Source organism: Oratosquilla oratoria, chromosome 5 (assembly GCF_046742065.1).
Source record: "Oratosquilla oratoria isolate Oo_2021 chromosome 5, ASM4674206v1, whole genome shotgun sequence".
Lineage (NCBI taxonomy): Eukaryota > Metazoa > Arthropoda > Malacostraca > Stomatopoda > Squillidae > Oratosquilla > Oratosquilla oratoria.
Genome location: NC_134781.1, coordinates 80,247,140 through 80,273,092, shown reverse-complemented (window position 1 = coordinate 80,273,092; position 25,953 = coordinate 80,247,140). Strand labels below are relative to the sequence as shown.

The 25,953-nt window shown below is 38.9% G+C and overlaps 1 protein-coding gene across 5 annotated transcripts in view; it reads right to left on the bottom strand.

Annotated features, from left to right (window-relative positions):
• The window catches only part of Sap47 (Synapse-associated protein 47kD), a 175,177-nt gene extending 154,465 nt beyond the window's left edge, over positions 1 to 20,712 (bottom strand). For all 5 annotated transcript variants that reach the window (XR_012966415.1, XM_076185533.1, XM_076185531.1 and 2 more), the window contains exon 1: positions 20,339 to 20,712. Coding sequence is in view for 4 of the 5 variants with exons in the window: in XM_076185533.1 (XP_076041648.1) it covers positions 20,339 to 20,565 (227 nt within the window). In the remaining variant the exon portion in view is untranslated. The remainder of the gene's footprint in view (positions 1 to 20,338) is intronic.
• Positions 20,713 to 25,953: the final 5,241 nt, after the last annotated feature.

The window sequence follows — 25,953 nt, the reverse complement described above, 5'->3', positions numbered from 1 at the left end:
AGAGAGAGAGAGAGAGAGAGAGAGAGAGAGGGGGGAGAGAAAGGGGGATAGGAAAGAGAGAGGAAAGATGGAGGCGAGAGGAGAAAGGAGAGAGGAGAAGGGAAGAAGAGGGAGGAAAGAGGGAGGAGAGAGGGAGAGAACTCACACAACGAGATCTGAGGGCAGCAATGAAAAAGGAGAGTGGGTGCATGTCTATGTGTGTACGTCCTTAAGGTCCCAGTTCATAACCTTTTTGCAACTTTACACTTCACCAAACCTATCTCCCACCCTGAGAGTCGAGGGCACAGCCATATTCCATTATTCCTAAACAAAGAGACTAACACTGGAGGAGGAGGAGGAGGAGGAGGAGGAGGAGGAGGAGGAGGAGGAGGAAGAGGAAGAAGAAGAAGACACAAATAATAGGCACTTCAATACATTATCACAAGAGCACATTCTCTATGGTAATGCACATGTGATATACAGTAAATCCAATTTCCTCTTCTGGGAATCTACAATTCCCAAATGCTCGATATTTAGAAATAAATCCCAAATTTACAAAATCCCGGATACCAGAATCACTTTCTAATATTCTGGTGTATTTCCTAAATTCATTATAGTTTCTTAGTACTGGATATTTCCGATACAGTGAACTAAGTTTACTATTTTCCAATAATCCTATAAAATTGAAGACAACAAAAAAACTTTCTCACAATGTTATTTCTCTAACGTTATGCACTCCATTTACATGGTGCACATTGGCAATCATTTTTAGAAGCTCTGTCAAGGGATTCGAACCCTGACCTGTACGTAAATAATCACAGGTCAGGGTTCAAATCCCTTGGCAGTCTTCTAAAAATGTTCAATCTGCCTTTAACATACACAACATTGGCAATCTTCTCCCATCTTCGCCAAAGGTTCATAAAAATCCTTTCTCAATATTTCATACATTCACATTATCACATATGCAGCTCATATGTATTAGAGTTAAGATTCATAAAGATTATGTATTAGCACTCCTTGATATATATTTTCTAAGAATGCTGAAGAGCTTCATTTCTTCTCTGGAAAATCTTTAAAAATGAATGACAAATTCATCAGTAATACAGTAATAGGACCTCTTTTTTTTTATAAACTTCTCATCTTCTCCGAATTATTCCATTTCATTTGTGCACCATGAAATGAAGTTCTTTTTCATGGAAAACAGAAAAAAATAGCTTCTTACTCACACACGACTGGATTTCCCTGCAGGAAAAGTCTGATAAATATTGTAGCTTTTGGGGCTGGCTGCCATTGCTGAAGCAAATATTCTTAAATGAACTTGAGTACAAGCACCTAGGCTTCAATTAATTGTGTATCTAAAGGTGTTATCAAGTTCTTGCAGTACTGCATGCCAAGTAAAAAAAAAAAAAAAAAAAAGAGAAAAGAAAAAAAAAAGACAGTTCACAAAATATCTAGTTAGCCTAACGCAAGGACCATCTCCAATGATTAACCCTTTTGATAGTGATGTCCATATACCGTAATGCCTTCAGCAGATTCTATTATGGTTAATGCTAGATGACTTCATTAAGATCAGTGATTGAGGGGGTGGGCAGTTTTGGGGTAAAATGGGATCTTGATCAAGATTACAGTCTGTTCCCTCTGCTGAATAATTTTTTTTTGCACTCCTCAGAATCAAATCTGTAGCATGCTTCACAATACAGACGCTCCTCAACTTACGTTTTAGTTACGTTCCGAACGGCCGAACGTAAGTTGAAAATGAACGTAAGTTGTTACTGTACGTTCTAGTAATGTATGACCGTTCATACTGTACTATACATCCGTAAATTCTATTACCGTATCTTATAAAACACCCCTAAATCATTAATTATACACATAACATTGTAAAATACAGTAAACATCCACTTATCCGAACTCCAAGGAGGATTAGAAATGTCCGATTAACCGAAATGTCCGGTTAATCCGACTTTGTATGGTTCATTCCCGTAGGGTTTTATGCGGTAATGTCAGCTGCAATATTCGTACCTGTAAACTTAACATACACATGGAAATACTTAAAATAGTTCATAAACATATTCTATAGAGTATAAACAGCCGATCAGGTGTAAACATGGAGTGTGCTGCCACCGTGTGAGCACTTAGTGAAGCTTGCGGGTGGCGCGGGGGTGGCGGAAGAGGCGGCGGGGTGTTTGAATGTTCGGTTGAGATCCAAATACGTTCGGTTGAAGCGATGGCTACCGTATTGAGAAAATGTTCGGTTAATGCGATTATTCGGTTAAAACGCGTTCGGATAAGCGCGAGTTTACTGTAACATTAATTTCAAATAAATTAAATTCAAGCAACATAAATGGAGATGGTGGAGGAGGAGGGGAGGAGGAGGCAAGGCACGTTCAGTCTGTCGTTTGTGCCATGTAAACAATGGACGCAGCGTCATGCGCAAGTATCGTTTGAACTACGGAGAGCGCGCTAAACTAAAAAATTCACTCAATTTTTTTTCTAACTTTTTCTTTTACAGTCAGTTCAAACGTAAAATCGAAAAAACGTAAAACGAATGAACGTAAGTAGAGGAGCGTCTGTAATGATGGGAATAGGATTATTAGCTCAAAGGCAACTATGGAGCAGTGATATCAAATCATTAACAAGCAAACAAAATAAAAAGACTAATGCAATAATTTATGTATTTGACATCCTTATTATATACATGTACCAATATATTGGCAAACACACATGTCGAAGCTAAAAATAAACCAAGATAAAAATATTTGCAAAAGCTATTCATCAATGGAACTCAATACTGAAAAACTTTAAATTATGAAAATAAAGATGAACTGCAAGGGCCTACATGGAATGATTGACTAAAAAAAAGAAAAAAAAATTGAAGTGTTGAGGAAAACTTGTCCTGTCAGAAGTGAATAAAAGTCACTTCTGTGGTGAAAAGAAAGTCATTCGTGCCAAAAGTGAGGACCAAGTCAGGTTGGACTTGTCAGTTGGAGAGGACACGAAGATGGGCTGGAAATGGAAAACTTCTCTTGCAGAAAATTACTTTTCCCCTTTAACGCTTAACTGGCAGTACAACTCAGCTGCTCTCCCTAGCAGTCACCATAAGATTCTATTCGGTTATTAGGGATACTCTTGGCCACATAGGGTTAAGTCTGTCAATTTAACCCTGTATTTTTTTCAGCTGTGCAAAAACATTCTACCCAATAAGAATTAATAATCTGCAAAAAGAGATTATACATACAGGCACCATTTCTAGCAAGGAAGTGGTAAGGCTCTTTAAATAATTTAGCACAAGATTGTCTACAAGGACAGAAGAGCTGGTAAACAATGATCCATAACAAAATCAACAACAACAACAACAACAACAGCAACAAAGCATTGATGTACAGCTCCCTTCATTTTCAGATCTATTCTGAAGGTATTTAAAACCATCTAGCTTTTGTCAAAATATAAGTTGAAGACTTTAACAGAAGCTTGCTAAACCATAAGTGTAATAACCACATGACTAACACTGTAATGTTATGATATCATAATTGTGAAAGAACAAAGTACTTAAAAACTACTCATTCAATGCCTAAGCCTTCTTAGTGTCAAGCCCAGACTGGGTAGATATAACAAACTTTGAATAAATATGAATGGAAGGCACAAGTAAATCAGAAGAAGTAGGAGGAACAACACAAACCACTTCACTGGAGGCAATACTGCCAGGGAGGAAGCAGCAGCAGCTCCTGTAGCTGAGGTGTATTTGCTGATATCTCCATAAGGTAAGATAAAGTAAGGTAACAAGATTATTTGTCTCTTCAGTGAAATAAATGATGGTGGTGGCCATGTCTGATTTTCTAGGGGCTACAGGTCTCCTGCAAGACAGAACTGTTGCAAAAGACTGATTGAATGATCTGGGGACTAATGTATTTGTGCAGTTATTTGCACAACTTTATGGAAACCATTAAAATTTAACCAAATTTTGATACCAGTCATAAAAATGGATACCAACTCCAAATTAAGTACATGTGAGCCTCCTGACAATAAAAGCCTTTAGTAATTTCAGTTTTCCTTTAGAGATGCATGCATTTGCTGCATTTTTCTTCTGACAGTTATTAACTGCTTCTATATGGTGGTAAATATTCTATGTTTCCCTCTAATGCAGAATCATTTAATTCAGTTTAGGAAATGTCCACCATATTGATTAGGTTAACATTATCTTCCTTGGTTCCTTCTAATTACTGGCAAGTTCAATAAATTCTATTCTAAATGAAACCACATAACTTCCTTCAGCTGAAGAGTAGACTCTTAACAAAAGAATCAGAGTTCCTTATTTTCAACAAAAGAACATGTGGTAATGTGAGAATGGAGACCTCTGTTAATAAATTACAGTATCTCCACCAAAAAGTGGGCCACAGGGGACTATGTATGACAAGTTTGCTCAGACGAGAAGAACACAAGTCCTTGAGTTCCACATGGATCAATACTTTCAACTCTACTTCCCCCATGACTTTAACGTTGAGCTGCAAGAAATCAGCTTTTACACGAATTAACTCACAAAAGATGTAGGATAATAAGAGATGTTCAGGACACTGCTGCACCACTTACAATATTCTTTGATACACAATGACCCACATTAGCTTGTGCTGCATAACAGTAAGGCTTAGAATTAACAAAGAAGAAAGGAAATATCAAATCATAAGCTTGTTTCATATAAAGAATTTTAAACAGCTTAAGCTTACAACACTTGTAGTATCCAAACCATATCCTTGCTGTAACAAGATTTTATTCAGATGTGGGAGCTCAAAGACTTAAAATCATCTGGTATAACTATTTGGATATGATATAAGAGACATTTAGGTTAATTCTGGCTGCTATCAGACTTTATTCAACTAAAGGTAACCTTCCCCATATGCAACTAAATACAAGTTTGGGATTATTTACAAAAAGTAATAACAACTAGTCTGTATATTTCCTAAACTCTTGACATACAACAAAGGACAGGCAGCTCTCTTGAGGGGGATGTCAACAAGACTTTTATAATAAGTAGAGAATTGTATTGAAACACAGAACAATAGCAACATTAAGTTCTGGGTGAATTACACACAAAATACCGGATAGTGAAGAGTGGATCACAATCCATCATGTACCGAGGATGAAGGATGATGTGCCATGCCTTAAAGAAAAAGCCTGGGATATATATGTTCCCATGGCTGCGGGGGAGAAATATTTGTAAAAGTTTGTGCTGAGTTTGAGCTCTGTGGAGATTTATCTGCAGAAGTTTATGCCCACTATGAATAAAGTAGAAAACTTAGCAAACTTTCTGTCAAACATGAGTACCAAAGGTATTCCAGTAGATTAAACTTTTACTAAAAATTTGCTCATTCAACAAATACTTAGAAAACTGACAAAACATGCAATTGCACAACTAAAGAAAGAGGCGAGTTTAAGCATTTAACCATGACATACAGCCTGGGCTATGAAGCAAGCACACTGTTACATACAGCATGATTTGTGTGATGGTCAAACTCAAACATAAAACATTCCCACAAACCAAAGAAACAAGAAAAAGAAATAAGTATGGGAAAAAGAGAAAAATAAGAGAGAGAGAGAGAGAGAGAGAGAGAGAGAGAGAGAGAGAGAGAGAGAGAGAGAGAGAGAGAGAGAGAGAGAGAGAGAGAGAGAGAGAGAGAGGAAGAGAAAGAGAGAGAGAAAGAGAGATAGGAGAGAGAAAGAAAGAGGGGAGTGAGTGAGAAAGAGAGTAGAGAGAGTAAAGAGAGAAAGAGTAAAGAGAGAGAGTAGAGCAAGAGAGAGAGAGAGAGAGAGAGAGAGAGAGAGAGAGAGAGAGAGAGAGAGAGAGAGAGAGAGAGAGAGAGAGAGAGAGAGAGGGGGGAGGGAGAGAGAATGAGAGAGAGAGAGTGGGGAGGAAGAGAGAGAGAGAGAGTGGGGAGGAAGAGAGAGAGAGAGAGAGTGGGGAGGAAGAGAGAGAGAGAGAGTGGGGAGAGAGAGAGAGAGGAGAGAGAGAGAGAGAGAGAGAGAGAGAGAGGGGAGAGAGAGAGGGAGGGAGGGAGGGAGAGAGAAGGAGAGAGAGAGAGGGAGGGAAGGAGAGAGAAGAAGAGTGAGAGAGGGAGGGATGGAGGGAGAGAGAGAGGGAGGGAGGGCTGATGAGAGAGGGGGGAGCAAGGGAGGGAGAGAGACAGAAGAGAGAAGGGAGACAGGAGGGAGAGAGAGAGAAGGGGCATCAGGGAGCAAAGACAGGAATGAGAAAAGCACACACACACACACAATCACACGTATGAAAATTCGGACAAAGACTCATTTTGGCTTCAGATCTGGAAGGCCATGTGTATCAAACCTTTTAAGCTTTTACTCGAGTGATTGATGTGCTGCACAAAAGAGAAAGGGCTGAATGGACTTTGTCTGCCTCAACCTAGAGAAGGCATTTGATAAAATACCCCACAGACATCTTATATGGAAATTGGAGCATGCTGAATGACTGAGAGGCAAACTACTAGAATTGATGAAAGATTTTTTTTTTAAGGGAAGACATACGAGGACAGCAGTAAAGGATAAAATGTCAAGATGGAGAACAGTAAAAAGTGGAGTTCCACAGGGTTCGGTGCTTGGACCAATACTGTTTCTTGTCTATGACAAGAGATCTCTTGATTAAAAATGGGAGGGCTTTAATCCATTCATGATGAGTGGCAGGATATCTTGCCACTGCTTATATTCATGTCAGGACTATTGGTATTAAGTGCTAGTGCACTAAGCACCACTTGATCAGATAGATGTTGCAACTTGCTCATTACACATCTGCATGTCACTCTGATTCACAAGTGTGTGTCAGTTACATGCTAGATACAGTCATGTGAAGGTGTTCATAAGCATCTCTCAACCATGCAACAAATGAAGGTATGTAGAACAATGTTTACATTTTTTCTCAGACAAATAATCATAATTATTTTATTCTATAATGATGTCTTTACAAAACTATTGAGAAAATATCAGCAAATTGTTTCTTATAAGAGATATAACTAGAAAGGATTTGCTGGCAGGGTTTCTTGCCACTTTTCATTCTGATAAGCTATTTTCAGTAACAATAAATTGTATAGCATTCTGTTGCTATACAATCTCTGTGATTACAATAAAATGCATAGCAAAATGTGTACACAATGATATGTGTTTATTTGTTTGTCTGTTTGGTTTTCAGCCTCAACCTAAATTAAATTCATGAAATTCTGGACCAACTTGATTGTGAAGGCACAACAGTAGCTATCAATCCACCACATAAGGATGGTGTTGCAGACACCAATTATGACTCAGATGCCTCAGATGACAGTCACGTGCAACCCTGATCATCTTCCACAAAGATTTTGTCTTCTGAAGTAGTTTCTGTTACTACAAGTAATCAGAAGGATGTTGTGAATGATGAACCAGACGCTCCCTCAACATCATCACAGCCTCCAAGAAAGTATCAAAAAAAGAATTACAATTGGCACAATAATAGCATCACATCAAGTCTACTGTACAAGGCTACATTCAGAAACAATGACCTAATGAAACTGAAAGGAGAAATAAAGAACCCAGATGACTGTATCAGGTTGTTTTGGACAGATAAGTGAATAGATGAAGTGTGTGCACAGAGTAAGTTGTATGAAGCACAGAAATCTTTTTCAAGTAACAATGTGACATAAGAAAACATGATCTTGTTCATGACCACCCTTATAACATCAGGGTACAACAAGCTTCCAAGTCGGAAACTATATTGGTGTGAGTCTCCTGATGTTTTTAACCAACTCATCTCAGAGAGTACCAAAAGAGACACATTTGAAGAAATCATGTGCTGTTTGCACTTTACTGACAACATGAGGATTACAGAGGACAAATTTTATAAGGTATGGCCAATTTTTTGCCATTTGAATGAAGTCAACAAACCAAGAGACAGGCATGAATTCTACAGTGTGGACGAGGTTATGATTCCATATTACAGTAAAAATGGATCCAAACAGTTTATTAGGGGGAAACCAATATGATTTGTTTTCAAAGTCTGGGCTGCACATACTGCTGATGGATTTCTTCTTCATTCTGAGCCATATTGTGGCACATGTACACGAATTCCAGACATTGGACTTGGACATGGTCCAGACATAGTGATAGAAATGGTCAAGCTGACTGGATTAGAGGCAGGTCAGCATGCTATATTTGACAATTTATTCACTTCATCACTCTTGCTGGCAAAAACAAAAAACTGCCTGGTGATCTGGCAAAATACACAGTAAGGTACAATAGCAAGCAACACCGGACTGTACAGGGGGACCAGCCAAACTCACAATGTCAATGTTCAAAGAGGACAGTGTATTTGTGTAAAATATGTGATGTTCCTGTTCATCCTGTATGTATGGAGGGATAACATTCACTGTCTACTTAGTATGTGACAGCGTTATAAAGAATAATATTTGTCATGCATTCTGCCTTTGCTTTAGGGTAATATCCATTTGTATTACTAATAATCATATTGAAAACATTATTAAACGGACACAAACAAGCTTTGATTCAAAACTGAGAATATTTTTAGTTTATAGTATTTTTTTTATAGATGGGAGTTTTTCATGTCACTATGGTCGAATGGCAGGAAAACCTGCCATATAAAAACCAAATTTGTTTGTACTTTTTTATTTCACTCATATTCACAGCTGCAAACGAGTCAATATTTTTTTCCGCAAAAATGAATGTTTTTTTGCCAATTAGATCATTATTGTCATTAATGGGTTAAGAGGTAAACAGAACAAATCAAGGAGTACATGTCTAAAGCACACATACATATACCAAAGGCTTTTCCCCCTTACACAGGGGGTAGCCAAAAAGAAAAAAAGCATATAAACCACTCCCACCCATTCCATTCCCTACATATTCCACTCCCCTCCATCCTCCTCCCTCCCTCTCATCTTGGCACCTCCTGGATGAGGGGTCATCCCTGCATCCTGTCCACTGCCCTGGGTCAGAAGCAGTGTCACAAGACACAGCACATCCACAACAAGGCCGCTTCATAAATTTGGCGACCCCCCCCACTCCGTCCCCTCATGCAGAAAAGGAGAAGACGGGGAGAAATCCCTTCGGGCAGCATCAAATTTTTTCTCATACATACTTCCTTACCCCCCATCCCCCACCCACTCCCCCTCATGCATCACAGCATCATCCATACACAACCCTTCTCCGTTCACCCCTATCTTCTGTCCTCTCCTGTCCTTCCTCAACAGACATTCCTCTCTTTTGTAATGCCCCTTTCACCCCATCCATCCATCTCATCCAAGGATGCCCCCTCATATTCACTCCTTCCCCCTCTGCCTTCCACACTTCTTATACTAATCTTTCTTCACTCATTCTTTCCATGTGTCCAAACCATCCTAATACTCTCTCATGAACCCTATCTCCCAGCTCCCTTTCCACCCCTGTTCTCCTCACCTCTTCATTTCTTACTCTATCTAGCCTAGTAACCCCTATCATACTTCTCAGTCATTTCATCTCAAATACATTCAAACTAATTCTCTCTTCCTCCTTTATGTTCCATGTTTCTACCCCGTACAGTGCTAAAGGATGTGAAGAAATACAATTTTCTTATAGATACACAAATACTTGGAATACCTTAGAAGATAATATAGTCCAAGCTCAAACAATACATGAATTTATATCTAAATTTGATCACTGGAAATCAAGGATATAGATTAAGTTAGAACTGCACTTGAATTTGAGGCTAGGTATGATATGATGGAGAGCAAGTGACAGGATCCAATGAGTGTTGCTCTTTTCCTGAACAGTGGGCCCCCGCCTATCTGTGACTCACTATTTGCAACCCCGCATATCTGCGACTTTTCCCATGGAACCTATTGTGTATATGATTCTCTCGCCTATCCATGAGGCCTATGCATCTCCCTACTTAAAACCTTAAAAAAAAAAAAAATCCTAATTTAAACTTTAGAAATTATTAATTTATATATTCAATAATTAAAAATTACCAAAATAGCTTTATATACAGTACATAAACTAATATTAGATTTTAATATAAATAATTAAAAAGTGGCATAGGATGCCAGCATCTGCAGCATTAATGTTTTTGGCCACATTATTGGCTGGCAATTTGAGAGTAACCAATCAAAGTGCAAAATTCAATCAATCTTTCATTATTGGTGAGTACAGGTCTATCTTAAATAATTTTATTAAAATCTATTATATCTAAGATATATATTTATGCAGTGCAAGTGGTCACAAGAGGCAACCGTGACGTAAACAGTAAGCACACCTGCCCAGACAGTGGGAGGTCTAAGATTTGATTCCCGAGCAGTCCTAGCTTTTCAGTTACGCTCCCTATTCAATATGGTGCAATGAACAGGATCCCACAGTGACGCACATTCCAAGACTGGCAGAGGCCCAGGGAAGGGAGGTGAGTGAGCGGTCACTACATGTGACCATGGTGTAATTGGTAAGCATGTCTGCTCAAACAGTGGGAGGTCCTGGTTTAATTCTCAGGCAGTGCCATCTTTTCAGTGACATTCCCTATCCAACAAGGGTTCAATCAATTTGTTAATACTCCTCAAAAACAATGAGCAACCTACTTCCAAAATCTTCTGTGACTGAATCATCACTAGTCTGACAATTGCACCATAAAACAAGGATACACAAACAGAAATGACATTTAAAAAGCCAGACATCCTATAAGAAGATAAAAAAAATGGTAGTATAAATCTGGTTATGAAAATACAATAAGGATATACGTACATATAATAACAAGTAGTCTGGCCATCACCAAGGGAGGCATGTAATCTAATAATAATTCTTTATTATAAAATATGACCTCAATGAAAAGGCTCTCTGATGTAAACATATTGTATACTGTATTTCATCACTAATAACCAGTTTTACTAACCTTGAAGACATTATTACACCAAAGGTAGTAAAGGAGATTTCACAAGGGTAGCAGAGAGGAAGAACAATAGAAGTTAAAGTTATTCAGCATTCTTTGGTGAAAACTAGTAAAAAAAAAAATATATGTAAATAAATAAATAATAGAAAAATTAATAAATTAAAAAATAAAATATAATAAAATAAATAAAGTATCAACTGCACAAAACTTGTACACATTTTAATACCCCATGCAGGGTCATGTTAACAACTAACACGCCAACTTGCCCACCCTTACCTGACAACAGCAATGTTTGCACCTTCTCCTACCATTCCCTTCTCTTGCAGTGATTGATGACACGAAACAACTCCCAACGATGGCAACCCCCTACTTAATTAATGCAAACATCATAAATCATCCTGAAATCCATTTTTCTCCCAACACAAAGGAATGCCAATATCCATAAAAACCCATCCCACTTTTATTGCACTGCCAACAGAAAGAGAATACATGCCTCAGGTCAATTTATCTTTTTGTGACATATTCATTACCATGCAGAAAAGTGTCCCTCTTAAAGAGAGAATTTCAATCAGACACTACTGATAATAAATGGCTGTGATAAAATAGGATTACAGGTATAGATCTCCTTTTTCAATTACTTTGCAAGATAATATCCGGTATTCAATATGATATTGAATATCATGATGTCAATTCATTCAATTTCATATACAATGAAATATATTCACAAGGGATCACACTTTTACTTAAGTATTAATAACTATTTTGCAAAATCATTCAACTCTTAGGTCTGCTCTAAAGATGCATATGTATGGGTATGCGTATGTATATATTTACCTAGTTGTAGTACAGGAAAGGAGCAATGCTCATTGGGTCCCATCTCCTACTCTCCAACCTATCATACCTAGCCTCAAATTCACGTACAGATCCAACTTATTCTATATCCTAGATCTCCAATTATCATACTTAGATTTGAATTCATGTACTTTTCCAGTTTGGGCTACAAAGGATTACAAAGGCGGAGCATGGAGCAAGTGGCTTATAAGGTGATACAGCCCAAGCTCAAACAATACATTAGTTCAAATCTAAATATACATACATATACCAATGGGTTTTTCCCCATTACAAGGGAGGTAGCCAAAGTCAAAGACATAAATCCACTTCCATCCATCTCATCCCCACATATTCCACTTCTATTCACCACCCCTCCCTCCCTCTTTTCTTGGCTCCTCCTGGATGACAGGTCATCCCTGCATCCTGTCCACTGACCTGGGTCAGAAGCAATGTAGCAAGACACAGCACATCTAAGGTAAGGCCACTGATATAATAAATAAGATAACTGGAAATCAAATATATAGATTACGTTGGAGCTGTACATGAATTTGAGTCTAGGTATGTTAGAAAATTAGAAAATAGGAGACACGATCCAGCAAGCGTTGCTCCTTTCCTGTATACTACAATTAGGTAAATACAGCAGCCACTCATGTATTGTTTCAGCTTGGGGTACATCACCTTCTACGCTATTCCACAGATTTATGCCTCTACTGTATATGGGAAACTGTATTTCTTTACATCCTTTGGACATATTAAGACCATATGTCTTAAGCAATACAATTTCCCATATATATGCATAAATCTGTGAAACAGGTTAGGTGATATAGACCAAGCTCAAACAATACATGACATCAAACCTAAATATGATAACTGGAAATTGAGGATATAGATTAAGTTGGAACTGTAAATGAATCTCAGGCTAGGTATGATAAAAAAAAAATAGAGATTAAGAGATGGGACCCAATGAGCATTGCTCCTTTTCCTTTTCTGTACAACACAATTAAGTAAATACACACTGGTACCAGTCACCATGGTCTCTTTAAACAAGCTCCCATGCACCCACACAACTGTAAAGCAAGACAGGGAGCACAAGTGACTTCAAAATTTGAACCTCAGACCTCTTGCAACAACAATGCCATACACTCTAGAATTCTAGATGGAGTCAATAACACCATGGGCAAAGCCAATCCTTCGAAGTACTTCCTAACATGACCCATCACTGTTATGCACTACACTACCAGGGTATGTAAAGCTTATTGACATCAATGTCCTTGCCACATGCATGGGCAGACTGAACCATGTCATCCAGTAAGCCCCTAAACTCTTGATCCAGAGCACCTGAAGCCCAGTAAAAAAAATTTCAGTCCACTTTCTCTAAACCTGTTTCCAGTTTAAACATCATTATCATGTCGACTTTCTTCACTTTTCCAAAGTGGGTAGTCTCAGTTTCTTCAATCTTTCCTCATACAAGCTTCTGTTTAGACCAGGGATCATCTTCGTTGCTGTCTTCTATATTCTCTTAATTTTACTTAATTCTTTCTTGAAGCATGGTGACCACATCACCACTGTTTATTGCAGTCTGGACTATATCAAGCTTTCAATGATTTTCGTCACATCCTCATCCTTGTAGTGAAATGCCACCCTTATATTGTTCAATACATTGTAGGTCTCTCCTGTTATTTTATGTGAATTTCATTAAAGATGGACAGGAATTGACCACACTTTGTACAGCATACAAACCATGATGACATTATAACTATGACTAAGAGAGACTACACAACAGCTCACTGCCACCACAAAGAAAATGAGCTACAAGATAAGCATAATCGATCAGCTTCTGGCAAGTTGAAGCAGTGAATGATCACAGAAGAGCGCAGTACTTTAAAAGTGGCAAAATGATAGGGCCAAAACAGCTGGCTGAAAAAGGAGGCAACATGGAATATCCTATAAGCCTTTCTTAAAATACCCAACTTACAAGCAATAGAAATAGCCATGGACTGAATATATTTTTTTAAATGTCAGCATAGTCAAGCGTGATGCCTAAAATTTCATGACCAGTTGGTGATATGTGTAAGGTCAGAAATTAAAGAATGACAAACAGCACAAAAAGGGTGAGGCATGGAAATAGCTGTGAGTAGTCATATCATCAGCATAAGCCAGTGTTCTTAGTTACATAGATCAGGTCATTAGTGTCAATGTCAAACAACAATGGATCAAGAACACTACCCTGAAGAATGCCACAGTGAACACTGTGTCAGTACCTGCCATCCACACAAATGAAGTACAATGTCTCATGATAAAGTTTTCACAGTAGATCTTCATGGTTAACACAATCAAAAGCAGCAGACAGGTTGACCTGGATAACTCTTACCTCACTGTATATTATATATCTTTTCAAGTGGACCTTTTTTTCATGGAGGTTCCTGATAATTCTTTCACATTTAAGATTTTGTCTGTATTACTGAACTTAAGTAATTCTATCATGGGACCATATGTTTCTAGCCAAAGGAACTAGGCAAACATAAACTAACCTCACACTATACCTATCTTAACAACCCAAGTACAGCCTAGTTAATACATCAGCATATGAAAATCAGACACCATGCGCCTCTAAATACTAAAGGTTTTAATACTGACTACATGTACTGGTGATACGATTGGAGGTGTGCAAGTCTCATCTTCCTAGTAATGGGGTTATGTCCAGCACTTCTCTCTGATTCCCAGCAGTGAACCAACAGTCCAAGCACAGATGACAAAGGTGAAAGCTTTGGCCACAGCTACACACTTCCTGGCACAGACTCCTCCCCTTCTTCTCTACTGACTACCCTGTTTGGAGCCCACCTTTATTATTTACTATAGCTTTTTCTGCTTAGGATGCTTTTTCCCGCTTCAAGGACCAATGATAGGTACCTGCAAGAGGTGATTCTGTGGGGCATTAAAGTCACCACCCATCTTCATAATCCATCAGTACCCTCACCCCCATCTAGAGGTATAATTCTGACAGGATGGCACTATCTCCAGACTGGGTCCAAACTTCTATCAACTTCAAATATCTAATATTCAGTTTTTCACATTAAGAGAGATGACAACTGGTGACAACTTCATCCTGCTCCTCCTATTACAAGCTTGCTGACACAGAAACAGGTCCATACTGATGCAACACACAACAGTACATTTCTTCCCAAAGAGATCTATCTATAACAAGGCCAGAAGCCCACTGCTGGCTACTGTGAGGTGATGGATTTCTATCTGGTGAAACTTGAGGTATAAATTATCATTTACTCTCCCATACCCTTCCTAAATAGTTATTTTTTGAGAAGGAAGTCAATAACATGTTGTTTGTACTAGCATTGCAATACAAAGGATGTGGAGAGCTACAGTTTTCCATAAAGATGCACGAATACATGGAATAGCTTAGAAAGGGATATAGCCCAATCTAGAGCAATACCTGACCCATCATCCAGGAGGTGCTAAGATGGGAGGGAGGGTGGAGGGGAGTGGAGTGTATTTAGGGATGGAATGGGTGGGAATGATTTTATGCCTTTTTCTTTTTGGCTACCTCCCTTGTAAGGGGGAAAAAGCCTTGGTATATGTATGTATGTAGAACAATACATAAATTCAAATCTAAACATGATAATAGAAAATTAAGGACAGAAAACAAAAAGGAACTGTACATGAACCCAAGACTATGCATGATCAATTGGAGAGTACGAGATGGGACCTAAGAAGCATTGTTCTTTTCCTGTATACTGGGAACTACAGTTAGGTAAATACTACTTTTCTAAGTACCAGAGCTATCAGTACATCAGTTATTACATAACCAGACTAATTCTAATCTGTTTGAGTCTTCATATATGTAAGAAGTCAGAAAAAAAAAATCTTAAGGTAAATCACTGTGATGTCTAAGTGAATAATATTAACACTGTAACCCCAAAGAAATTATAAATATCATCTTTACTTAAGTAACAAACTGGAAGTAATGAAGTGGCACTTCAATGAGCTCAGACAAAAGCGTACCCATTACTTGTGCAAGGAATAACCATTAACACTATTGTTTAAAAAAGGTATATCTTTTGGAGCAAAGAGAAAAATCACAACCTGACCTTTAACACTGACCAACTTTCAGACCCAAGAACTAAAGGTTCATGACAGCAAAGGTCACAATAATATATACCAGAAAATAATATTTCCATGCTATAAATAGCCCCTCTAGCACAGTGATATCCTTAATCTCTTTGATACGAGTCAAATTCTCGCGGACAGGATCAGCTGCCTGATGTATGATGATTCGATGATACACCACAATACTCGTGTTATAAAATACAAAGTTACAGCTGTATTACTCATTCTCATTCACTCTGAATGTTAATAACCACAGAAAATATGATCAAGCTAGTTCACATAATATGGGGGTCACTCAGCTACAACTACAAAATAAATATAATCAAGATGCCAACGCTTGCAGCCTCGTATACCCACTTGTACCACATGAAGCCTACGTAGGCGTCATCGTATGGAAGAGGAAAAAGCCTTTGGTATATGTATGTATTCTTTGAATGCTTGATAAATGCATTTCGCTAAAGGGTCACATAACAGGATGATCGTAATACACAGTAGACGAGGATAAGGAGCCATGCCAAGATGGATATGGCTACAGTCAAAGCCATCACCTGTGTCCTACATGCTTGAACCTTTGAGACAGGTAACAGTAGCTGCTGGGTATCAAAGAGGATTGCAGGATTCAAACCCGCAACCGAGCAAATGTGTGACCAGCACACTTCCAATTACGCCACCAGTGCACTTTTAATACACAGTGATACCCTTTACATATTGAAGCTTGGGTCATGTTATATCATTCTTTACAAATAATGATGTACCACCAAAACAGATTGATAAAATAATCATTAACCCGTTAAGCCCAAGGTCTTTGCCTTTCACTGAATAAAACTGCCTGATATTTGCCAGAATGAAATATGCAATGATGCCATGATAGTGATGGGGCCAAGGTAACCCCTTTCAGCTCAGCACAACATCAATCATTCAATCCATTGCCCCTGGTCTTTCTTGCAGAACACCTGCTGCCTTCAGCATAAGATCCTCTACCTATACTGAATACATCAGCCTGACATAAGCCAGAATGAAATCTATAAAAGGTGCTGTAGCAATGCCATACTATAGAACAGTTCTACTACTGTAGGGCTGACAATGGTTACCTGCACAAGACAGTCTCACATATAGCACAACTAAGAGAGTAATCTCACTGCTACCCATCTTCAAATCTAGTCAACTTCCTCATTTCCATCTGAAGGTGCAGCCCTGAGGGGCTGACACTCAGTCTTCAGACTGGGCCCAAGATCTCTTATCAATTTCATCAATATTTCCTCAACCTTTATACACATGGAGAGCTCCCCTCCTCTACTATTTTTACCCAACAATACGCAAACAGTCCCACACTAATACAATGCAAACAACAGTCCTAGGTTTCTTCTCTAAGATCTATGGAAGAGTCTGAAAAGCACTGCCACCTACTATGGAGTTGTGGTGATCACAGGCCAATCAGCCAACCAACTTGGCCTCAGCCTATACTAACTTGGTCTGTTTTCTTACCGACTTCACCAGCCACATGGTCTATGTAATGAACTGATTAAATAAACTAATTTTGCTTATTTTCAGACTGTGCAACTCAGTGAAGAAGAATAAATCCCTCATTCCTTCTCATTTTCATAATTAACCAGTAATACAATTTAATGAAGCAGCCTTGCTGTGGATGTGCTGTGTCTTGTGACACTGCTTCTGAGCCAGGGCAGTGGACAAGGTGCAGGGATGACCCATCATCCAGGAGATGCTAAGATAAGAGGGAGGGTGGAAGGGAGTGGAGTGTATTCAGGGATGGGAATGATTTTATGCCTTTTTCTTTTTGGCTACCTCCCTTGTACAGGGGAAAAAGCCTTGGTATATGTATGTATGTATGTATGTATGTACAATTATTGAAATAAATTTAGTTTTCTATTTGTACTTCTGAAGCTACAATTATAACTTTAAATTCTTTATTCTTTTCCAACACGATTGATCCTTTAGTGTATTCAAATCCCTTACTCCTTATAATTTTCAGTCATCCAGTTATGCAATTATTGCAAATAAAAAACAAAGGTGTTCATATTTTTCCCTACCTAAATTTTGAATGCAATGGGACAAATCATCCCTGAATCTATGATATGATTTTTATTCACTATGTCTTTCCTCATATATTTTTACTTGCTGTGTCTTATTTCATAAAGTACCATCAAAAGGACTGAAAAACAAAATTGTAAGAAAATGCAAATTGAACATTTGCAAAACCATGACTGATCTAGTCCACACTTGTGTGCAAGACTATCTACTTCAGTTTTGCCATGGAGGTAAGACTCCACAGTTCACAAGTTAGTATTTACCGACTGGCATGAAATCTCAGACATTTTCTGAAAATAAAGAAAAGCCTGAGTTGGAACTGGTTAGTAATTGAAGACAAGCCAAGTTGGTAATCACAGCAACTGGCCAAGGCCAAGTTGGTAATCACAGCAACTGGCCAAGGCCAAGTTGGTATAGGCCGAGGCTGAGTTGGCCTTACACCAGTTGTGGGTTTCCAGTCAGCTAAATTCAAGGTAGCAATCTAATAAGATTGACTACAGTACTACTGTCATCCTGTAGGTTAGTACTACAGACAAGGTTACAATTAGTCTCTCACCAGATTACTCAACAATCTTTGACTATTCAAAGATTAATCTTGCCATTCTCCTTGAACAAAAATTCTGTCAAGTTCTTTGGCTGGAGAGGTAAGAAACCATTCTTGTGTAACTTATGGTATTTTCAACCCTCTTTACTTGTACAATGGTACAGGCATAGACTTTCAGCCAACAAGGCAATTGCATGCTTACAACACACACAGAACAGAACACCTTGTGGTGCAGTGATTAGAGTTCCTGCCTGGCACTCTGGCGGTCCGGGTTCAAGTCCCGCCCAGGGCCGAAATAATTTCAGTATCGCTGCACTGTGAGTTGTTATACTCCAACTCTTGTGAGCAGGGAGTTGGGAGTGTGTGTGCGTGTAAGGTCACAGTATTACCCATAGATCAGTCATGTGATCTTTGAGCTCTCATCCGAGAGGTTAATAACTGTCAATCATGAGTCCAACACATGATCCAAGACCATGGCGAATCAGATCTATAACCACCACCAACTGTAGTAGGTTTTACTGAAAAAGTCAATATGGTGGACTTTTCTAGAGTTACTAATAAATATAAGGTTTCTTGCAATTTCTCTACATACTCCTAAGAGATCTATTCTTTTTTATGGAAATTATTTTCAAAAGTCAGAAATAAGAAGGTTGTCTAATTTTTTTATTAATAAAACCAACATGTCACAATCAAAATCATGCATCATTTCTTTGTTATCCTCCATGGGGTTTAACATAATCCTCAACCTTACCTCATCTGACTTACAACATAACTTGTTGAGGAAATAGATCATTAGCGTGCTCCACCTCTCTTTTCCCATCTCCGTTAGAGATCGGAACAAGCGAGTGTTATAACTGACAAAATTGCCACACTTGTTATAGACATTACCATCTTTATAATTCTTGACATTAAATATTGCTATTTCTGATTATTTTTGTTGTTGAAAACAATTTACTTATAAAAACTAAATCACCTATGAGAAAAAATCTAAACCAACCGCTGTTCAACAAGTTAAATGACATATCAAATATATAGATTTTAACGATCAATGATGTCACTATCATTTATTTCCAAAGGTTTATTACCAATAATGACTTTTTTATAAGAAAGGTCGATGCCGATTCCCACCTTTAATAAATACCCAATTACCGATCAAAATTTACTACCATAGTTAAAAGTTTATTTTTTTTTCATGAGGCACTATATCTCCTCACACATGGAACATTTTGAACATTTAAGGCACAATATGAAAAGCTAAATGCCCTGTTTATCACCATTAACTGGGCTGGAGTTTAAAATAAATTATTATATAACTACAAATGAACCACATAACCATAATCATCGGGTATTCTACTTTATATTATTACTAAAACTTTTGTACATCATGCCAACATTGTGACATACATTGTAATGCAACCTTCATTTACCATTAAAATACTTATACACCCCAAAGTCATTTATAAACTTCTGTTGCTAAGGTACTGTACTACTGAGTCTGAATACTCTATTTCTCAACAGTTCTATATTTCCTAACCTGCCACAACATTTATTCTATGATATGACATAAAATGTCATAGTGTTAAATAGTGTTCTTCTATTCCTCACTAATTCACATTTCTTTTACTACTTCCTTCCTTGCACAATCGTTTCTACGCATTGTGTGCACATGCCTGAATTTTAAGTAGATACGGTTGTAAACATGGCTCACTGAATTGGAGAACTAGTAATTAAACTTCAGCTCATATTATAAGATGTCCTGTACGGCATTACCATTTGTCCTTAGCATCAAATTAATTATGCAGCTGTCACGGATTTTGTTTAAATAACAAACCAACATGTCACTCAAATGGCAAACGTACGATCGCCTTATCCGTAGATAACACAAACATGCCAATTGGTATTAGTGGTCTAAAACTTACCCAGAGTGCTGAGATGCTGCATCATCATCATGTTCATCAGCAGAACCCTTCACTGACTGCTCAGAAGCATTGGCAGAAGCTGGCGAAGGTTGCTCTTGGGGACTGGCGCCTTCTTTGGGTGCCTCCCCTTCTTGTTCTTCTGGCTTCGCATCGCCTTTCTTGAACCAAGAGCCAAGGCTTGTGCCTAGGCCTGAAGCCTGGTTGGACAAGTTACTAAACACATTCATAGTGCTTACTGTTAACTTGTACTCTTTGCACTCTTCTTCTACTCTAGTACTCTCAGTCTGACAAGGAACCGTTAAGTCAAAGCATCACTTCCCCGTTAAACGTCGAAACTGACAACCATGATAACCTTCTGCTGACGACGAACTCTATAAGGTATGAAAAATCAATACGAACCAAAGGTATTTAGAACAAAATACGGTGTAATATAAAGAATTGAATACGAAAAAAAATACCTTGGATCTATTTATAAAGACTCCTATTCTTCATAATAGAGTTCTTAGTACAAGTTCCAGATTGTCAATATTAGTTTCCTAATCTTTGTTTCGTCTATACTACCTTGACTGCAGACGACGCGCCAGGTTTGAATGAAAGAAGAATGACCTCTAGTTGCTATGAAAATAAACCTTAACGTTTAAAGTATTTTATATAATACTAATATCTGTCTTTGCAGAGAGTGCATGCTATTTTGTGTAGTACTACAAAGTATGTGCGAATCTTTGGTGATCAATGTTGTTGTCTCGGGATAAGTATCAAAGTGAGCATATTTTTATTTAGATTGTAAGATCGCATAAATCCAATTGTTAGGTTAGCAATGTAAATAAGTGCATATTTTTTCTATTTATTTAATCTTCTAAATTCTAGCCTGACTTATATTTATGCTAAGTTGCCAACGTGTAACACTCAATGGACGATGACATAGCATTTCTCGAGACTAAGTTTCCCGTGCAAACTCGCACGTGTTCCTAATGCACAGTATAGGAGTTATGCTCGTAAGATGGCGTCTGCAATTATCAACTATTGTTTTGAATTTATGTACGATATTTGTCTCAGTCTTCTGGTAGAGGCCAGCTCTGAACTTTGAACTAAGTGGTGCTGGTGTCATTTTGAATATTATACTGATTTTAACTCAATAATCATATAATAAATATTGTTTACTTCACGCTTTATAAAGATTACACTCAAATTTAATAACTAGTTTTGAGTATGACATGCTAGGGTAATGCATGGTATTCAAGATCTAGAGTGGACCCGGATGTGTAATTCTTCCAGGCGGGTGGTAGAGGGCATAACATGAATATATTTAAACCAAGAGGTCGTTTGGAGGTGAGAGGCAATGTCTTTATTGGCAGATTAGTGGATGACTGGAATGCCTAAACGGAGACTGTTATTTAAGCAGAGACACTGGATGTGTTTAAGAGCAGACTGGACAAGTTGTTAGAGAGGAATCAGTATGATGTTCCCTTCCTGGATTGTTGGCACACCTGCCAACTGCCAGGATTTTAGTTGGATCATAGTGGGCCTGAAGACTCGACAATGGTCATAATACCATTTCTTCAGTAGATGATATGGATATGGAGTTCTTTCTGTCATTCAACCTTGATCTATTCTTATATATTTTCATAAAATATCCTCTGGGTCTGACATTTTCCCATAGTTAAAAAATATCTATACATACTTCCAGATTGTACACTCCTGTTAGGATCTTACGGTGGTATTCTTTAAAAAAAAGAAATCCTTATATAAATCTTATATGAATCCTTGGAAGGGAAAGATTTATATAATGATTTTTTTTTTTTTTTTTTAAGAATACCATCGCAAGATTCTGACGGTGGTATTCTTAAAAAAATCTTATATAAATATGTCTCTTCCAAGGATTTGTATAAGGAAATTTTTTTCTTAAGAATACCACCATTAACCTCCTCTATACGATGACGCCTGCGGAGGTTTCATTAGGCAGAAGTGGATATACGAGGATCCCGATGCCGGCGTCTAGATTACATTCTGTAGTTGTAACTAAGTAACCCTCGAATTCTGTGAACTGGTTTGATCACGTTTTCTGTGTTTGTTACTACTGATTGATTGATTTATGAAATTTTTGGCTTGAAGGCCAAGCGCCGGAGCGGTTTGTTATTACTCAGAGTGAAAGAAAAACGAGTAATACAGCAGTGACTTCATATTCTATTACGCGAGTAGTGTGATGCATCGTACATTAGGCATCCGATGCTTCGCGCAGGGATTTGACACGTACTGAAGAAGTTAAATGTTTCGATCACATCACCTCAGTGTGGGTAGTCTTAGTTTCTTCAATCTCTCCTCATAGATCAATTCCTTCAGTTTTGGTACCAATTTGGTTGCACTTCTCTGCACTCCTTCTATAGTTTCTATGTCTTTCAGTAAATATGGTGCCCATATTTGGTTTGCATACTCCAGGTGTGGTCTGATTAGCGCCACATAGAATTAGATGATCTTTTTTATTATTAATTCTATAGATGAATGCAGCTTTACGGGTATTTGCATTTCTTAACGTCCTCCAAAAACTCTTCATTTTCTTGTAATGTCCTGTTGATATTCTTTCATTCTGTCTTAAGGGGAATTCCTTTTAAATTTTGCCCACATTCTCCAAAGTCCCACAGGCAACAATCAACATATTCATGTCGACTCTCTTCTTTCTTTCAGCGTGGACTGTGTGCGATCTGTTTTGTAAAAAAATTGTATATATGTATGTATAAATTGTATTTTCTATTGTTGAATAAACCTTAACTAACTAACTAACTAACTAACTAACTATCTGCAAGTTAAGGCCCCGTCACACTACACGTCATATCATGGGGCACTGACCCCGGCAGTCCCCGCAACACACTCAAATTGAGGCGCATCACGTCACAGAAGTCGCAACTCTACTGACGTCATGAGGACGTTATTCAACTGATAGAACTGAACGAAGATAGCGTGAGCTTGTGGCAAGTGAAACATCACCTGTTCTGCCAGGGATGAACGGAGTTGTATGCGTCATTCATCGAAGAAAACAAGTCACCGTTTGAACACAGGATGGATAAAAGGCGCACCTTTCACCCCCGCATCAGGCCACCCGGACTCAAAAGACGCGTTTTGTGACGTGGCCTTAAGGTCAGAATACAATTTGTATATATATATATTTCTAAACCACCCACTCCCTTTTAAAAAGTGTTTTTGTAAACTGTCCCAGTGGATTCCACCATCGTAATAGTCATATTTTGATTAAGACACGTGCTTAAAAGAGCGGATTTCCGAAGATTTCCGAGACACAACCATTCACTACGCATTGGCAGAACGTCATGGGAGTCACTTTGTGTCGCGCCATAGAAATGATTACTGCATGCACTCTCGCGATTTTTATTGAAAAACGTCGCAGAATTTAATTGAATATGAAGAAAAGAAGTTAGACAGTGGAGGTCGTTAATTACCCGTTCAGCCATATGTGTTTGAGTCCACAATGCGACGCTAAAAGTCAAAAGATGATCAGGAAATGACTGAACATGCCGAAGTTGACCCTCTTGACGATGGTGATGAAAATGGGAATTCTCATTATAGTAGTCAGAAAACAAAAAATGGGGAGGAACAGATTCAGGAAGAGGAAAACCATGGCTACAGGGCCTAGGAAATACTGACTGGTGTGTCAAAGGATAGGATAGGCTTATGGCGAAATTAGATCATCTTAAGCGGGCTCCACACGAGCACCAAATTCTCGTCTTCTCGGCAGCTTTTTCCCGCTTTGCTGGACTCGTTGTTCACACGATACTGGAGTTTGTTCCCCCTCGCGGCAGCACATCGCACCTTGCGGCCACTTTCGTACCAGCTAGCATAGGTCGGCCTTATCGCGATAACGCTCACCTATGGGTCGCAACTACTTCAATCTTCTTCTTTATGCCTACAATAAGTAACAAATAATTGTATTCTCGTTTACAGTAGTTGGTGTAAAACAATGAAATGGACACTTGATCAATTATCGCGATAACGATATCGGGTTATCTGTTATCCGATTTTTTTCCCGCGTTATCGATTTATCGGTATCGCCGATACTTTAGGTTCCAAACAGCGATAAGAGATCATTTCAGTCTTTTGTTCCAATTTAGCACATAGGCGAGCCGCGCGTGCCTTAATTAAAGGCAGAAATAGGTAGGTCTGAGCTGGGAACCGAACGTACTTAATTAACGGCGTAGGTGGGCGTTATCGCGATAATTTATCGCGATAATTTATTGCGATAACGCCCACTTGTGCTAGCTAGTGTTAACAAACACCACCTTTGACCAACATGGCGAGCCACGCACCACCACCTAACCCAACCTAACGAAACTTTAATTAAGAGGTCGTAGGGCGGTCTTTGATGCCGCGCTTCGGGAAAGGTCGCCGCTGGACGGGAGGGTGGCGGGAAGGTCGGGACTGGTCGTGGTGGGTTTCAGGGAATTTTGAGAATGCACATAACTCAAAAACTGAGCCGGAAATTTGGACGGGACGGCTCCGGAACGCCTTCGCCGTCATGCAGCAACTACCATGCGCTGGACGTGGCGCCGTCCCCGACTGGTTGGCGTCAGGTGACGTTTAAAGTTAGGTCGGCGTCATGCGGAGACCGAGCTATGTAATGCGGCGTCATGCGGGGATCTTGCCACACGACCCAGTATCTTCTTGAACAGCGTCACATTAATCTTCAGGTAGATCTTGTAGGCTGGGACATCCTCAAAGGCAAGTTCCTGTAGTAGGTTCTCGTAAAGTCCTACGGAGAAGCCACGGTCGTACACACAGTCTAGGTTCCTTCTATGTTCATTCAGCAGCTTGCAGATATTGATGTCAGTGTCCAGGTTGTCCTTGTCGATTATTGACGATTGCCTCAGTTGTTGTAGGATTTGCTGGCGGTTGTATGGGACTATGAGGCCCAAATTGCAGTGTGCACACTGTGTATGTTGACGCTTCTGTAGCTGAAGGAAATGTGTGGTAAGGGGAGTGAGTACAATATCTTTTTATATGCACTTGGTGGCCCATTGTGATTGTGTCGGGGACCTGCATGACGGAGTCGTTGTCATGCGCCGCCGGTATTGCGTCCATCGGCGACCTGCAACCCATTTGCGGCGCCGATGGGGAGCATGGTCGCCGTTCGGTTGGCGTGTTGCGACGCCTGACGGCGTCCAGCGGACTAATCAGATTCTGACAGGTTGCGTCCAGGTAGGCAAATTCCGGTTTAGTTTTTTATATGTACTTCCCAGTTGGTATTACATGTGGTAATTTCCACTCCCCCAGTAGTTTTTATACATGGAATTGTCATTCCCCTAAACTAACGGGTTCAATTTACCGAGATCAACACCAATATCTATGGATTTAACCTACCCTAACCAAACTTAGCTTAACCTATCTTGACTTAATCTAACCAAACCTAGTGTAACCCAACCTAACCCAACCAAAACTAGTCGAACCTAAGGTAATCTAATCTAATCCAATCTAACATAACCTAAACTTAGGCACCAAACTTAACCTAACCTAACCCAGCTTACCCTAACCTAATTTACCCTATTCTAACCAGACATAAGACAACCTAACCTAAACATAACCTAACCTAACTTATCCTAAACTAATCTAGC